The sequence below is a fragment of the Nematolebias whitei genome, chromosome 1 (assembly GCF_014905685.2).
Source record: "Nematolebias whitei isolate Nwh7 chromosome 1, NemWhi1, whole genome shotgun sequence".
NCBI lineage: Eukaryota > Metazoa > Chordata > Actinopteri > Cyprinodontiformes > Rivulidae > Nematolebias > Nematolebias whitei.
The window spans coordinates 83,777,986-83,796,693 of record NC_056498.1 but is presented as its reverse complement, the minus strand read 5'-3'; the positions used below and the strand labels follow the sequence as shown (position 1 = coordinate 83,796,693).

Here is an 18,708-nt window from a genome sequence, read left to right as displayed (position 1 = left end):
ATTATATTGCCATTATAATCTGTTGTGCTACTACCCCACAGGCTATTCTATGCGTTAAAGTCTCCACACCATATTTCTTTCCCGAGTATATTTCCAGTTAATTCTTTAAACATATCCTTTTCTATTGTTTTACATGGGTTGTAATAATTTATTACTCTAAGATGACCAATACTTTTTAGATTGTAAATTTCTATAATCACACATTCATATTCTGAGTTGTTGGCAAATTCCTTATATGCTATTCCTTTTTTAATAAAAGTAGCACACCATCCTCCTCTATTCCCGACAGTTCTGTCTTTCCTTACCGAATCGTAGCCCTGAATTTTAAATTCTAAAATGGGTTTTAACCATGTTTCCTGTATACATATTATGTCTGGAGCTACTTTTAATTCATATATCAATTTTTTAAGTTCTTGTCCATTAGCAATAATACTCCTAGCATTCCATTGTAGAATATGAAAGACCATCCTATTCCTTTCCTTGGCTGTTTCCTGATGATTCAACTGAATTTAACAGAGAATGAATCTGATCTGCTTGTAATTCTTTCATGTCCAAAGATTTTCCTGCTGTTGCTACTACTGTCTTTATTTTATCACTTTTCTTTTTCATTTGGATAGTTACGTTGATAATATGACATATGAATGCCACAAACTTTTCTTTTTCTACAATCATTGATTTGTCATCTACTGTACATTTGTGAGAGCAAACATTGTGTTGTTCTATTGGTTGTAATGGTGATGTGCTCTGTTGGTTATTAGCACTTTTTTCCGAGTATCTCTGATCTATTTCAACATTTCTCGTTTCTTTCGTTTCTACTTTTCTTACCCTCTTCAGTGCTTCTGCGTATGTTATTTTTTCAGTTATTTTAATTCGTTGTGCTTCTCTTGCTTCTCTCTGAACTATACATCCCACATATGCAGCACTGTGCTCTCCTCCACAATTACAGCAATTAACCTTCGAATCTTTTTCACATTTACCATACTCATGTGGACCTCCACATCTTGCACACCTTATTTTTCCTTTACATTCTTTTGCAGCATGCCCCATTCTTTGGCATATATAGCACCTTATTGGATTGGGAATGTATTCTCTTACCCTGAAATTTACATAACCCAGCTGCACATATTCCGGTACCGAGTTTTCAAACTGTAGTATAATCGACATAGTTTCTTTGATGATTCCATCTTTCTTGGTTTTAATCCTTGTTGCGCCTGTTACTTTTCCTCCTTTGATTTCTTGTTTAATGTCCTCTACAGTCATTTCTACTGGAACTCTTGAAATCACCCCTTTTAGTTTAATATTAGAACCTGGTATGTATGTTTTAATTTCTTCTCCCATCAGTGTTGTCATTTTCAATATTTTCTCCTGCTGTTTTTTATTTATTGCGTGAATGAGAACTTTTCTATTGTTTATTAATCTGGCTAACTTGATTTCTCCTATTTTTTCCCCTATGCCTTTAGTTAGTTTAATCGAATGAAAACATTTTCCTTCTTGTTTAAATTCTACGATTGCTTTCAGTTCCTCTTCTCTGATTGATTTCACCTGTGTTTGATTGCTTGGACTGGGATTAGATTTTGACTTTTTGCTGATTTCTATTCTTGAGTCGCTTTCTAGTGACCAGCTCCTATCTCTTTCTTGTCTTTTCCTTTGAATTCTTTTCATTTTTGCTGTATTTGCCATCATCCACTCCATTTCATCTCCACTATTTCCTCCTGATGAGGAAGCCATAATGTTGCATTCAGAGCTCAGTTTATGCAAATCCGCCAACTGTGTCCAGCTCCTACCTTCTGTAATATCCAAACAACCTGCTACAGCCCACCTGAGTCCTGAGTTTCCTCCTGCCGCTTCACTGAAGCCTGAACGCTTTGATGTTAAAACCCAACGCTGGATATCTACGGGAAGAACCTATAATTATCTGGCACTGACTGAGGAGAAACAGGGAGCTTAAATGGTGAACTGAACAGGTGTTGCTCATGAACGTAGATTGCGGTAGATGATGGAGGGGGCGTGGTACAGAGTGACAGGAGCTGAATGAATGTTCACATTTTGGATCTACTTAATTTGTCTTTAATGGATAGTTATGTACCACAGTTCTTTAAGGTTGCCTGTAATTAAACCTTTACTTAAGAAATCTGACCTTGATTTCAGAAAATCTGGCCAACTATAGACCTATATCTAATCTAACTTTCATCTCAAAAATTCTAGAGAAAATAGTTGCAGGTCAGTTGTGTGAACATCTACAAAGAAATAATCTGTTTGGAGAGTTTCAGTCAGGGTTTAGAGCTTATCATAGCACAAAAACAGCACTAGTAAAAGTCACTAATGATATTCTCATGGCCTCATACAATGGACTTGTGTCTATACTGGTCCTGTTAGACCTCAGTGCTGCATTTGATACATCCATCCATCCAACCATCCATCCATTATCTTTACCCGCTTATTCCATTTTGGGTCACGGGGGTCGCCGGTGCCCATGTCCAGCAATCACTGTGCGAGGGGCGGGGTACACCCTGGACAGGTTGCAAGTCCATCACAGGGCCACATAGAGACAAATGAGACAAACAACCATTCACTTTCTCACTCACACCTAGGGACAATTTAGAGTTACCAATCAGCCTAACATGCATGTTTTTGGTCTGTGGGAGGAAACCGGAGTAGCTGGAGAAAATCCACGCATGCACGGAGAGAACATGCAAACTCCACCCAGAAAGGCCCCTGGACCGGGGTTTGAACCAGGGACCTGCTCGCTGAGAGGCAGCAGCCCTACCAGTTGCGCCACCGTGCAGCCCACAATAAAAAAAAAAAAAAAGGGGGGGTTTTGTTAACAAACACTCATCACAAGACACAACGTGTCACAGTACTGTTTTGTTTAGAGACCACACTGAAAGTAAACCTTATCCAGTGTGGTCTAAATGTAATACAATAATATAATACAATCAGAATCAGAATAGTCTTACAGTTTAGCAGTAGTCGCCATAAACAACATGTAACAGTAATGTGTTGAAGGTGCAATGACCAAACGTGATGTAGTTTTTAGTCTCTAGGTTGAGAGACGTGTGTGTATGTGGTGTTCACCTACCTTTGTGAGAACTACGTTTTTCTGGTCATTGACGGTGAAAATCAGCAGATCTCACATCCATCAATTAGTAAATTGAAGGTGAGCTTTGAGAAATGTATAATTCTTGAACTGCTGAATGTGTAGGCTCACTCCACAAACAAGGTACCTAAACACATCTGGAAATGTTAATGGTGGTAACTCATTCAAATCACTTGTCCACGCATGGTGTTCGTATGGATCAAGCCCGTTAATCTCTTATTTTCTCTATGTAGCACTTCTTTGCATCCTTGTTTAACTTTTCAACGTAAGGAGCCTTGCACTTGCTCTTCTGACTGTCCATTTCTGTTTCTTGTTCTGTTGCTTACATTTTGTGTATCAGTAAAAATGGCAACCAAAATCCCATAATGCAATGCACCATCACATGGTTGCCCATTCTCTATTCAGAGAGCTCAACAGGACAAAAACTGTCCAAACACAAATCAGGCTCTAGTGAAATTTTTTTAAGTTGTCTCATTTGACAGGGGACTAGGGATAGTAGAAGGAAGGTTGGTTTGAATTTTCGCTCTAATTAAAATAATTTTATTTATAAAGAATCTCATGAAGTCATCGCTGCTTGTTGTTGTAGGAATACATGGTTCAACAGAGATGGGACTTTTAATTAGTCTAGCAATACTACTGAAGATAAACCTAGGGTTATTTTTATTCTCATCAATTAAAGATGAGTAATATAAAGTTCTAGCTTTACTGAGAGCTTTCTTATATGTTAGCAGACTCTCTATCCAAATTAAATAAAATTCTTCCATGTAAGTGGAGCTCCATTTTCTCTCCTGCTTTCTAGACGTCTTAAAGTATGTAACTCAGAATTGAACCAAGGAACCAACTTCTTCGGATTGATTACTTTCTTTTTCAGCGGAGCAGTTATGTCGAGTGAAGTTGCATTCAAGTTGTCAAATCATCAACAAGATCATCTAAGTCACTGCTCTCATGTATTACTCTGCAAGACAAAGGAAAACATTGATGGAAAAGATTGTTTGAATTTGGTTACACCGTTTTCTGATAAACACCTGTTAAGATGAAATTTACTCTCAGTGGTCCAAGCATCCATTATCTTTACCCGCTTCTTCCTTTTTGGATCGTGGGGGTCATTGGTGCCACTATATCGCTGTCACTGTGTGAGAGGCTGGGTACACCCTGGACAGGTCTCCAGTCCATCACAAGAACACATAGAGACAAACGAGACAAACAAGCATTCACTCTCTCACTCACACCTAGAGACAATTTAGAGTTACCAATCAGTCTAACATGCAGGTTTTTGGTCTGTGGGATGAAACCGGAATACCCAGAGAAAACCCACGAATGCATGGAGAGAACATGCAAACTCCACCCAGAAAGGCCCCCGGCCGGGATTTCGACCGATGACATGCTCGCTGAGAGGCAACAGCTCTACCAACTGAGTCACCGTGCAACATAAACGCAGTCAGGATACAAAAACTGTTTTAAAAGATCCAACATTTTTCAGTCAGGTCATCTGGACAGTTTCTTTTTTTTTTGTGCTGAAACGTTTTGACTTTGATCTGGAAGGCTTCATCAGTCAAGGAAACACACAACAAAACTGATTCTTCTCCCAACAGCTTACTCCAAAGTGGAACGAACCAGTTTTGTTGGTGCTAAGATGGTCTCTTTGTGTTATTGGATTATTGAGCATGGACTTTGTTGTTTTCAACCAGTTTGACACGACTGTCAACAAGGAAGAGGGCCGGCAATGGAGGAAGGGGCGTGCCAAAGAGACCATCTTAGCACCAACAAAACTGATTTGTTCCACTTTGGAGTAAGCTGTTGGGGGAAGAATCAGTTTTGTTGTGTGTTTCCTTGACTGATGAAGCCTTCCAGATCAAAGTCGAAACGTTTCAGCACAAAAAAAAAGAAACTGTCCAGATGACCTGACTGAAAAATGTTGGCTTGTATACCTGGATTATTGAGCATGGACTTTGTTGTTTTAAAGGATATTATTATTTTTCTTGTTTCCAGCGGGGGTTCCCTTCCTGATTACAGCAGAACTGTTCAAACAATCCCATCGCCCAGCTGCATACATCATTGGTGGCTCACTCAACTGGCTGTCGAACTTTACTGTGGGCTTCGTCTTCCCCTTCTTACAGGTGAGAGCTGGATACTTTCCTGCATCTCTGACTCAAACAACAAACGTCACGTGATAAAAGCTGATTGATTCAATAACTGATCACCTGCTTGGTTTTGGTTTGAATCCAATCCTATTTCATGTACCATTCAAAAAATATATTTTTATTAATTGAGCTTTAGTACTAAATCTTGAAAGCTCATGAAAGTTTAGGTTTAGATTTTTTTTTAGTTTCATAGATTACCTTGTCAGATTTACATTGTATACAAAATTCTGGAAGCTCTACTGAGTCTTAATGTGCTGTCAGTCTTAGACAAACCTGTTTCTAACTCGTGTTTCTATCATTTTGTCTCTTTTCTATCAACTTCCTTTCTCTCACATGCCGCATCTAACCATTAGATGTCTGCTGGGTCGTACTGCTACTTGGTGTTTGCCACAGTTTGTTTCTCTGTGGCTATCTATGTTTATATTGTAATCCCAGAGACCAAAAACAAAACATTCATGGAGATCAGCCAGATGTTCTCCAAGAAGGAGGCAGTTCTGGAGACGCAGGGTTTGATCCACACTGACCAGCTGAAGTTAAAGAAGATGAATGGATACGGTGGTTTGGAGCATGCTTCTCTGGAGTTTGACAGCTCCTCCTCTGTACCCTAACTGGGTTCATAAAGTAGATTAGAAAAGATGTCAACCAAAGAACACCTCATCTGCGCTCAGTGGCTTCTAGCTGGGTGAAGCTGGATGTTCCACTTCTATAACACTCAGGTTGTTTTAGTTTTTGCAACTTGTCAACTTAATGTTTACAATTCATTTGTTTCAACGTGTTTAATCTACCACTACATTTAGCAAACAAAACAATTTCAGTGTAATATCTTGTATTGAATCCCAGCGTTTCTGCGTTTTACAGTATTTTCTCAGTACTTTCAGCTGAACCTTGTTATCATCTTTTGTAACTGGTTAGTTTTCAGAGTAATTCCACTCTGTGTAAGCTGCACATGAGACATCCTAAAATATTGTTGTAACAAAGTAAAATGTTCTTTGTTTAAATTCATAAAATGTGTGCAAGTCTTTGTAAACTGTTCAAAAATAACTATATAAATAAATATCATGGTCGTGTTTTCCATGTGTCTAACAGGAATCTTCATTAAGGCTCTCAGAAATATTTCTAAATTTGATTGTTCCAGTGGTGACTGACTGACTGACTGACTGACTGACTGACTGACTGACTGTCAGAGGAGTTATGAATATATTATTACTAATGTTCTTTCCCTTCTGGAGTCCACCCTCTCCCCCATCGATTCCTCAGAGTCAGCCATGGCCGAAGATGGTCCAGAAACCATCTTATCAACATCAAACTGGTTGGTCCACTGTGTGATTGTGCTGCTTGTGAGACTGAGTTTGATGTGGCTCCTCAGACTGATGAAGTCCTTTGGATGAAGGACGAAACGTTTCAACACAAAGAAACTGTCCAGAGGACCTGACTGAACTTTGTTGGATCATTTAGAGCATTTTCCTCCAACAAAAAAACTCATTTGATTTAAGTTTTTATAAGTCCATCAAAATCATGTTCTACCAAACAGATGGGGTTGCTCAAACTAAAACAGTCTTGTGATCATCATTTGTCGGGTTAAAGATCAATGCAAATTGCTACTTATTTTTTCAAAGTGAGGCAGTGTAGTTTTTTAGTGTAGAAGTAAAGGAAATACGTTTTCATTTTTTAAAATATATTAAATATGCTATGACTGGATGAGGTTTTGTAAAATTTGACCATTTTTCTGATCATCCCTTGAGCTTCAGACTATACGTTCCACTGTATTTTCATATTCTGGTTTGTTGGCCTGTTTTCTCAGTTATTAGGGGAAATATATTAGCCCATGTGACCCAATACACACCTACCATGGTGTGGGTGCCATCTTTGTAATGTTAATAATTGACCTGCTCTTCTGTGTTTGAACTCGTAACGATGGTGTGTAAATGTTTCGACACGTTGCTGATAAAAGTCACACTTTTCTGCCACAAGCTGTAAGTGTTTATGAGCGCTAGTGTTACGACTGGGCTGGCCCAATATTCAGGTTTTAGCACCGTGCTGTCACACAGACAACTTCTATATGGCCACACACATGCACGGGCAACTAGATGAGAACTGGGCTTTTTTATTGCATGCATTTCATGGCAGATGACAAAAAAATAATAATTTAGCCAATAAAAGACTGTTTGACAACAGCAATGTCTGAAATAAACCTCAAAAGATATGTATTATCAAGAGACCAGTTTGGTTTCTTTCCACTTGAAGGTGGCTACATTAGCTGATTCATGGAGTTATTTTAAGAGCAACAAACTGTTGTGTGTCTGTGCCTGCTCCAACTGCAAAACATCTTCACAGAAAATGAACTTGACTAAAACAGCTCAAACTCATGCTCATCTGCACAGCTTGCTGATGCTGAAGGTGCTAGCTTGAAGAGTATTTCTCTTTAAATTAGGACAGCAATGCAGAGTTTCATAAATCATCCAGTTCAGTAGCTCAGCTCTCACTTTCAGGAGATGGTGAACATTGCTGTGTTGAAAAGGTTTCTTTATCTGTTTATATTTAATCAAAGTAAAATTGCTCCAAAAGTTAATTTTTTGTAAATTCTAAATCCAGACACTAAATGAACGACTGCATTTAATCAAGACTGGTATTAAGACTATGTCTTGTTGGACTCAAAGTTGATCTGTCTCTTTAGTATTTGAAACAGTCCACTGAACAAACCATCCATCCATCCATCCATCCATCCATCCATCCATTATCTTTACCTGCTTATTCCATTTCGGGTCATGGGATTCACTGGTGCCCATGTCCAGTTATCACTGTGTGAGGAGTGGGGGACACCCTGGACAGGTCTCCAGTCCATCACAGGGACACATAGAGACAAACAACCATTCACTCTCTCACTCACACCTAGAGACAATTTAGAGTTACCAATCAGTCTAACATGCATGTTTTTGGTCTGTGGGAGGAAACTGGAGTAACCGGAGGAAACCCACGCAGCACGGAGAGAACATGCAAACTCCACCCAGAAACGTCCCCGGACTGGGATTTGATCTGGCGACCTTCTCACTATGAGGCAGCAGCTCTACCAACTGATCCACTGTGCCTCCATTTGTACAATGCAAATAGTAATATCAGAAATAAATTTTAAAGGAGAGACAAAAATCACATTTAAAATTAACTTTTGATGAATATCCATCCATCCATTATCTTTACCCGCTTCTTCCTTTTCGGGTCGTGGGGTTCACTGAATACTTTAAACTAAATTCAAATGCTAGTATAAATACTGTGAATCTGAATGGAAGCAAGCCATTAATTTCCCGACAGTTTGCTGCAATTGATGGAAAAGTGGTCCGATATGTGTCTGTGTCTCCGCATTATATCCACACATGCATATAATTATATGGCAAAACCACTATTAACTATGATTTTATCAACCATTTAGAAAAATAGGCAACATGGTGGTGCAACTGGTAGAGCTGCTGCCTCTCAGCGAGCAGGTCCCTCATTCAAATCCTGGTCCGGGGGCCTCTCTGGATGGAGTTTGCATGTTCTCTCCCTGCATGCGTGGGTTTTCTCCAGGTACTCCAGTTTCCTCCCACCGACCAAAAACATGCATGTTAGGCTGATTGGTAACTCTAAATTGTCCCTAGGTGTGAGTGAGAGAGTGAATGGTTGTTTGTCTCGTTTGTCTCTATGTGTCCCTGTGATGGACTGGAGACCTGTCCAGGGTGTACCCCGCCTCTCGCACAGTGACTGCTGGATATGGGCCCGTGACCCAAAATGGAAGAAGTGGGTAAAGATAATGGATGGATGGATGGATGGATGGATGGATTTAGAAAAATGGGCATCATTGTAGATTTTTACATGGCCAATCAGGTATAATTATTCAGAAATTTTGGGAACAACAATGTCAAATATGATGCTTTTATAACAGTTTTCACTATTCTTGAGCAAAATTGGTTTTGGCTGCTCCTAAATGAATGGAAAGTCCAGGGGCTTTGATCGTGTCATTGATCAACAATGTTTAAACAATAGCAATATCAAATGTGTATCACAAGAAAACTCCCTCCTCAGGTTTTTCAGGTGGTTCTAGACAAGACCAGACATCTGTCTTAGCAGCATCAACATCTCAGGGCAACACTGTTGCTCAGGGAGGTCCCAGGTTTAACTCAAGGATTTTAAATATGACAAAGTTACTTTAAGTGTTGTCCTTTTAGCCTTTTTGTGTGCTGCCTTTATCCAGGAAACATCTCATTAAAGTTGCAAATGATGTGCTGATGGCATTGGCTTTCAGCCTTTAGTCATCTTTCCCAATCTGACTTGTCTTTTAGTTGTGCAACATATCATATGTTCAGAACATCCTTATTTTATTTTAGCAAATTTGACTGACTTTAAAGCTGCATACTCATTCTGAGAAGTCGGAGACCTCGAAGCTGTAATGTTCACCAGAACGACCCGTCCATACAACTGACACTGGGTTTAGAGACATGCTTCCACAGAGCTGTGTGAACAAAAGTTTGAATGATAAACATCAGTATTGCCTTGAAGCTACAGACCCAACTGTTATTGCTGCTAACGATGCCTTCCACCAAACATCTGAATCGTTTTCAACACTGAGGTGGTTCCTGCTGACTGCTCCACATGTGTATTCTCCACATCATCGAGGGCTGTCACAAGATCATTGGAGTCTTTACCGATCAGGCCAATAAACATGAGAGTAAAGATGATCAAAGAATAAATAAATGACTCATAAAATGGACATGTTATGAAACATAAGTATGTATAGACTTTGTCAGTTTGTCTTTAGACATCTGAGTCTGATAAAAATCCTCTGAACTAGAAGTGAAGAGAAACCAGTAAATGAACCAGTAAATGAACCAGTAAATGAACTGATTGTTGACACGTTGTACAGGTAAAGTTTTCTCCTAACATGACTTACAGCAGCATCAGAGCCAGTAAAAATGTTTACACGTTAGTAGAGTCACATATTACGAAAAAAAAGTAAAACATTCAGATTTTTATTATTTTATTTGTTCTGTCAAAAAGTCAATATTATCTTGACTATACCAGATCTCTACTGTTTCAAGTGTTCAGTGAAACTTCCTAAAGTTGGGAGTCAAATTATGAAGACATGTATTCTTTTCCACCCATGCCTTTATTAATTTTCTTTTACAAACAGAGAATAATTTGAATAAAGTATTGTATATTTAAATTCAGTTTTCGTTCATCTGAACCTGATAGTTAAGAAGTGTTTTAAAGCAATGACACACAGGAGTCACACATGGCTCTTCATACTTTGCACCTATGACTAAAAATACATGAGTCTGAGTTATTTTGGGTTATAAACTGGAAACTTTTTTTTTTTGCTGTTTACCTGTTTAAAAGTTCTGCAATATGTGCATGACATTTTTGCAGCAAATTCAATTCAATTCAGTTTATTTATATAGTGTCAACTCACAACACAGTTGTCTCAGGGCACTTTACAGGAACATTCACATAAAAGCCAATTAGTAAAGTTCTCTAAGGAATCCAGCAGACAAGATGAATCTTGGCTTCGTTGCAGTCTCCTATTCTGAGCAAGCACAGTGGCAACAGTGGAAAGAAAAACTCCCTTTAAACAGGAAGAAACCTCCAGCAGAACCAGGATCAGGACATGCGGCCATCTGCTTTGACCAGCTGAGTTTGAGAGGACAGGAAGGAGAAACAGACGAACATAGAATGTCAGGTCCAGATGTAGGTTCAGATGTACCTGAAAGACAAAAACACATCAAAGATAGAAAAAATAATTACAAATACAAAACAGGTTGAGCAGAGTAAGTAAAGACAGTAGCAGAGAAAAAAGTGTGGTCAGATTGTCCTCCAGCAGTCTAAGCTTATAGCACAGGGGTCTGCAACCTTTAAGATCAAAAGAGCCATTTCTGCCTTTTTGCTCATTAAATTAAACGTGTCCGGAGCCACAATACCTGCTACAACTGGGATTCTCAACTGGTGGCCCACGGACCACTTTAAGTTTGTTGGAGGGCGCTTTTCTGGACAGTAGGGGTGATTTTATAAAACTAAAAATATCTAATGATTTTTAACATTTATTGATATTTTTACATCTAAGACAAAATAAAAGATGGGATTCTTGTAAAGGAGGAAAAAATAATATAGTTTTTGCCCAGTTTCTAAAAACTAAAACAATAAACTATGCATTCTTATGTGATTTTTTTTTAATTGCAGAAAAAATATGTATCCTACTTTGAAGAAATAAAGCATAAAGTTACAGTTAGTATGTTTTACTCCTTGTAATGTTTCTGGTATTCATATATTTGCAAAATAAAAACTGCTAAAACTAGCCCTTTTAGTTGTTGCTGTAACAACCAATATAATTCAGTTTTATTTCAGTTTTGGCCAAAGCTTGAAAGAGCCGCTGCAGAGGGACCAAAGAGCCACATGTGGCTCCAGAGCCGCAGGTTGCAGAACCCTGCCAGCATAACTAAAGGACAGCTCAGGAAACCCAAGCCGACCCTAACTATAGGATTTATCAAATAGGAAAGTCTTAAGTCCAGTCTTTAAACTGGACAATGTGTCAGCCTCATGGACAGAGATTGGAAGTTGGTTCCACAAGAGAGGAGCCTGATAACTGAAAGATCTTCCTCTCATTCTGCTTTTGGAAACTCTAGGAACCACAAGTAAACCTGCAGTCTGAGAGCAAAGTGCTCTGTTAGGAAAATATGGAACAATAAGATCTGTAATATAAGATGGAGCTAGGCTGACAATAATAACACAAGTATATGAGGCTGCCTGTGTTCTGTTTTTATTTTATTTTTTATAGATATTAGACTTTTTAGTTCTTACTGTGTGCATGGCGTACTAACATTTCAGTACCAGAATTATTTAAATATGATTCAAGTTTTAACTAGAGTGTTTAAAATTTGGAAATACACTTTACTGTCACAGTGTCTCCAAATCCACCAGAAAATGTACATTTTTCAAGAGGTTTAAGTCAAATTGCTGTAAAATGCAGAAATCAGAGCCTTGCTCACCCACTGGATATTATGGGATTAAAGGCATGGAATTATGGCGTCATAGAAACATACAGTTTCTTTTAAGAAAGTAAAATAAGACAAAAGATTTAAGAAAATAAAGGTTGTGTTTTTTTAAGACTTTATTCATTCCTGAGTGTGCCACTTGTTTATATGCTTAATAAAGGAGGATTTCCATCAGGTCTGCATGATTTTAAACTAGAAAATATCACTTCCTTCTGTAGAAGTACATGTGAAATACAGTACAATTGATTTCCACAACACCTAAAATGAGAAATACTGTTTTGCAAAACAAAATAAATTGGTGTGTTATATATAGCTGTGCATTGTGTGTTGTGAATCTTTGTTGATTAATTCATACGTGTCTTTTCTCTGTATAATTAGAACATGCTACTGGACGCCTCAACCACCCCCCCCCCCCCCCCCCCCCCAACACCACCTCCTCTGGGGATTAATAAACTAACTGTCTGTCTGTCTGTTTGTCTGTCTGTCTGTCTATCTATCTAGTATACACACAAAAATGATTAAATACATTTTTTTTAAGAGCCATGCACTTTATTTAGTAGGAAAGATGAACGATGCATCTCTCTAAAATGTATAAGTTGCAGACCCTTGGTGCAGACTGGACAGTTGCTCTTAAATGCATTAATCATAAATTTCCAGTAGAGGTCAGTAGCCATGCATTCAAACTTTTCTGTTCTTAGCTGATCTACAGATAAATGATAGCCAATCCAAAATCTTTAATCAGGTTAAATTTCCTTATTTTCTGATCATGATTTGCCAATTCACAAACCATCACCTTTAACCTCTGCTGACTTGTCCTTACACTGGGAAACATGACACACAAGTGTGATAAGTCTGCCTATTTATGACTCTCAAAAAGCCAAAAACAGCCAATGACCAATACGCAGCTCAATACACAAGGTGGTCCTCGGGGGCCTGAAGTGTCTGGGCCCCTATTTTATGCAGAGAGAGTTTACCTTGAAACCTATTTGAAGTCATTGTGCCTCTCAGCAACTCATTGTATGCCCTGGCCGTCATCTTAACAAGTAGCAACAGTTCACAACTACCTGTAATGGTGGATCCCCCATCAGGTCTCAAAGGGGACACCTGAGTGTCTGTCTCTATGAATGACAATACAACAGTTTCCCAGTTGTGCTCCTTGTGTTTGGCTCCTGGCATCCCACGGTGGCTCTATTGGCCCCTCACAAGGCTCTTTATGAGACTAATACACAAAACACAACAATGGGAGTTTCTCCAGATGCTGCTGTAGAGCTGAAGCTAGAGTCAGGATGTTAAAGATACAATCAGTTCTGTGGCTTTTTGAGAAATGAATAGCACCTTGATTATGTGTTAACAGTGGTTCAGAAGGGCATGTTTGAGATCATTTTACCCGTTTATTGAATGATTTGGGTTTCTGGACTCTTTTAGAACCACATTCTCCACACATCTTTAAATTCACAGTTTCATTGAATTAGCAGGTACAGGGCACTAGTGTGGATTAGGTTTCTGTCAGTCAGATTGTTTGTTAGGACCACCTGCAGTGCACTGATTGAGCAGATAATCTAGATTTTGACCATCTCCTAAATCTGAGTTTCTTTCTCATTAATAAAAGCTTCAGCATTAATCTCATTTGTAATAGCAAAATAAAAGACAAGAAACCAAACATTCACCAACAATGGGGGCCAAGATGGGGTAGGGGTAGAGCAGCCGACCTGGGACTTCCAGCCATGCCCACATGTCGTGGTGTCTCTGAGCAAGACACCCAATCCCTAATTGCTCCCTGGGTGCTCAGTAACTGCCCACTGCTCCACCTGGGTGTATCGCAGGTGTGATGGGTTAAATGCAGAGAACTAATTTTGCCATTGGAAACATACAATGATGACAATACCAGACTTCCCTTCTCTCCCAATGAGTTGTTTTCACATTATTTGTTTTGACAGGAATTGTTAATAGTAATGTGGTTTAATCAATTCAATTCAATACAATTCCATTTACTTTTATAGCGCCAATTCACAACAGAAGTCATCTCAGGGCACTGAACAGAAACATTCACATATATAAAAATTAGTTAATAACAATATTTATCTGAGGAACTAGCAGATTTCTACGAGTTATCACTTTGTTACAGTCTCTCATCCTAAGCGAGCGCAGATAAAAAGGTATTTCCCCTAATTAATATCCACATTTTGGATCTGCTTAATTTGTTTCTAGTGAATGTTTTTTTTTTTACCACAGGACTTTAAGGGTGCATTCACACCAGCCCTGTTTAGTCCACTTTAATCGAACTCTAGCTCGTTTTCCTAGAAAGTCCGGTTCGTTTAGGGAGGTGTGAACACGCCATCGAACTCTGTCACGGAACAAAAAGGCGAACTCTGGCCCGGGCCTAGGTCTCGGTCCGGTAGAAGAGAACTCCAGCGCGGTTCCAGTACAGTGTGAATGTAAACAGACCGGCCCCGCTCCGCAGGGTAAACAAACACACATTTCTCTGACCTTATATGGAGCCGTCAGCTGTCTTGTGTGGAAAAACAATATTCTCCATGGTCTTCTGTCTCATCTTCTGCTCATGCTAAGTCCATTTTTGAAAAATGACAAAATATAACTCCTAAAACTGCTAAAACTTGATGCCACTTTGTTTTTATTTTTATTTACAGAAGAAGAAGAAGACATGTCTTCAGAGATTTTTGTGTTGTTTCTTTCAGTAGTTCTTGGTGCAGCGCCCCCACAGGCGAGCGGGGGAACAGGTTGACTCGACTGCACAGTGCAGTGTGAATGCAAACGCACCAGCTCAAATGTAACAAAATGTCATGAATATTGGTACCGAACTGAACCAAGTCTACTGGACTATCTGGTGTGAAAACGACCTAAGGTTGCTGTAATTAAACCTTTACTTAAGAAGTCTGACCTTGATTCAGAAATTCTGGCCAACTATAGACCTATATCTAATCTAACTTTCATCTCAAAAATTCTAGAGAAAATAGTTGCAGGTCAGTTGTGTGAACATCTACAAAGAAATAATCTGAAGTATTTCATTCAGGGTTTAGAGCTTATCATAGCACAGAAACAGGACTAGTGTGTGGTGTTCTAGGTCCACCAGCCACTCACTCAGCTGCAGCCAGTCCTAATCAGCCACCACTCCACATCTGTTCCTGGTATAAAAGCCTCTGCCAGACATTTATTATCATGCTTATGGTAAAGTGTATGTTCAGCCACTAAACCTATTTGAAGTAATTTTGTATCCAAAGACCTTGTTTTTGACCTCCTGCAGAGGTAATCCCGTCAGCTTCAGACAACCTGCTCCTCTCTCTATCAGCACTCACCTTGCTTCACTGCAAGGATCACCTGAAACCCTAGGACTCCTCAGACCTCTACTCTGGATCTTACCACAAAAAACATTACAGTAAGAGCAAAATCCTCACCACAAGTTGGTCACTTACTTTCTGGACATCTTCCCGGACACTCACCTTGTCCCTGCCTTCTTTTTCAGCCTGGAGAATAGTGACCTGCAAAATAAAGACATGTATTTTTGTACTCCTGACTTTGTTCTTCTCCTCAGTCTGCCACTTGGGGTCAAATATTATATAAAAATATGACATGGTGAAAGTCATTAATATTCTCATGGTCTCTGACAATGGACTTGTGTCTCTACCGGTCCTGTTAGACCTCAGTACTGCATTTCATACAGTTGATCACAATATTTTACTATAGAGGCTTGAATATGATAATGGGATTACAGGAATAGATTATAATTTGTAAATGTAAATAATTAATCTTCTTACACCAAAGTTAGTGTTGGAGTTCCTCAAAGTTCAGTGCTTGGACCAATACTCTTTACTTTATATAGGCAAAATTAGACTCAGTTTTTTTTTATTTTATTTAATCATTTAATACCTTTTATTTTACCAGGAAGAAATCCACTGAGATCACCAATCTCTTACAAGGATGTCCTGGATGTCCTCTTGATGTCATGTAGAATGTTAGCACTGACAGAGCTCCACTTTGACTTGATCTTTTTTTGTTTTAACTTTTGTTGCGCCTGCACCGCACACCCACATTATGGGTATGACCGTGACACACGTGGAGTTTTTTGTCGCTGCTGTGCCATGATGCCATCATGGTTCAATTCCCGGCCCCACTCCAGCCTCTGGCTCAGGCTCCAGCCTGTCATGGCGACAGTCTATGATCCTCCATCTGCCTGCGCAGACTGAACTCCACGGATCCGTTCAGTTCCGCCGGGAAACCTTGGATGTTCTGTCTGCCGGACCTGGTTCTGGAGGGCAGTCTGGGAGGGCAGCTGATGCGGTCCTTATCATCAAGCTGCTAACAAGACCACGCCACTAACAAACCACACTACTAAAAGTACCGTGGTGCCAACAGGACCATGTTGCTAAGATAACCTCACTGCCAACAGTTTCACTCTGCCAGTAGGACCATACTGCTAAAGATTTACTTCTTTTCACTTTGGCACCTTATTTTTGTTGCATATTTTTACTTTTTTTTTTTGGCGAGTAGACAGTTCTTCTCGTCTTGAGCATTTCATCGTTGACCTTTTGTTGATTTTGCATATGACAAATAAACCAAACCTGAACCTTATTTATTTTTTGTCTTAAATATCAGATGTCATACCAGTATTTATAATTTTGATCTTTTACAGCTGGTTCAGCTGGGAGATCTAGACAATAATATTAGGCACTGGCAAACACAAGAGCAAAAAGGCCAGTTATATATATATATATATATATATCACCACCGGATGAAGAGCATCTCAGCGTGACCTCAGCAGAAGTAAGGAGTACCTTCAGGAGGATTAATCCGCACAAAGCAACTGGCCCAGACAACATCCCCGGAAAAGTGTTGAAGGAATGTGCTGATCAGCTCTGTGAGGTGCTGGCAGACATCTTTAACACCTCACTTACCCTGGAGACAGTTCCCACCTGCCTGAAGACTGCCACCATCATCCCAGTCCCAAAAAGCTCTACAGTGACTGGTCTGAATGACTATCGGCCAGTGGCCCTCACCCCGATAGTCGCTAAATGCTTCGAAAAACTGATCATGACTCACATCAAAACAACCATCAACATCAACGAGGACCCTCATCAGTACGCATACCGTGAGAACCGATCAACAGAGGATGCAATCTCCTCTGTGGTCCACACTGCACTCAACCACCTGGAGCAGAAAAACTCTTACGTCCGTATGCTCTTTGTGGACTTCACATCCGCCTTCAACACCATGATCCCCCAAACCCTGATGGACAAACTATCCACACTAGGACTAAGCCCCTCCATTTGCAACTGGGTACTAGACTTTTTAACAAACAGACCACAGTTAGTGAGGATCCACAACCTCTCCTCCTCCACCATAACCCTCAGCACTGGCTCTCCTCAGGGATGTGTGTTGAGCCCCCTCCTGTTTACTCTGCTCACATATGATTGTGCAGCTACCCATCCAGGCTGTCACATTGTAAAGTTTGCAGATGATACAGCGGTGGTGGGATGCATCACAAACAATGATGAGTCCAGCTACAGGCAGGAGGTGGAACACCTGGAGAGCTGGTGCAGAGAGAATAACCTTCACATCAATGTGAAGAAGACAAAGGAGATGATTGTGGACTTCAGAAGGAACAAAAACACCTACACCCCCCTGAACATAAGAGGATCTGCGGTGGAAGTGGTCTCCAGCTACAAGTACTTGGGTGTACACATGAATGACAACCTCAGCTGGAGCAACAACACCACCAGCCTGATCAAGAAAGCTCATCAGAGACTCTACTTCCTCAGACGGCTGAGACGAGACGGTCTGGGAAGTTCAGTCCTCACCTCCTTCTACAGGTGTGCAGTGGAGAGCATCCTGTGCTCCAGCATCAATGTGTGGCATGGAGGCTGCACAGCTGCAGAAAGAAAAGCTTTGCAGAGAGTGGTGAAGGCTGCACAGAAATCTGTTGGAGTCAGTCTCCCCACCATCACAGACATCTACACCTCCAGATGCAGGAAGAGGGCCACCTGCATCATGAAGGACCCCACCCACCCAGCACACACACTTTTTGCCCCACTCCCCTCAGGAAGGAGGTTGAGGAGCATTAAGTGTAGAACCACTAGACTGAGGAACAGCTTCTACCCTGAGGCTGTTAGACTCATGAATCTCTAACTAGAATAATCACTGTGAAAAACCATATCATGTTGCTGCTGATCTGTTTCATGTTGCTGCTGATCTGTTTCAATGTTGATGTGTTCATGCGTGCACATCTGCTCACAGACTCATGTTCATGTTTGTGCTGATGTTCAATGTTTTTATGTTATGAGTGCTTAGTGTATATTTAGTTGGTGTTTTTCTTAGTTCATATCTTAGATGTTATTACTGTTTTTCTTATACATTTTATTGTTGGATGTAACTGGGACCCTGTGTACATAATTTCGCTCCACCACATGTACCACATGAGGTGCGAATGACAATAAAGAAA

General features: G+C 40.0%; 2 protein-coding genes across 2 annotated transcripts in view; one reads left to right on the top strand and one right to left on the bottom strand.

Annotated features, from left to right (window-relative positions):
* LOC119407448 (solute carrier family 2, facilitated glucose transporter member 9-like) overlaps nt 1-5,862 on the top strand; it is a 25,396-nt gene extending 19,534 nt beyond the window's left edge. The window contains exons 9-10 of the mRNA XM_037674276.1: nt 5,087-5,214; nt 5,592-5,862. Coding sequence (XP_037530204.1) covers nt 5,087-5,214; nt 5,592-5,846 — 383 coding nt within the window. The 3' untranslated portion in view covers nt 5,847-5,862. The remainder of the gene's footprint in view (nt 1-5,086; nt 5,215-5,591) is intronic.
* LOC119413748 overlaps nt 1-18,708 on the bottom strand; it is an 880,117-nt gene that overhangs the window by 296,616 nt on the left and 564,793 nt on the right. The gene's annotated exons all lie outside the window — the stretch shown is intronic.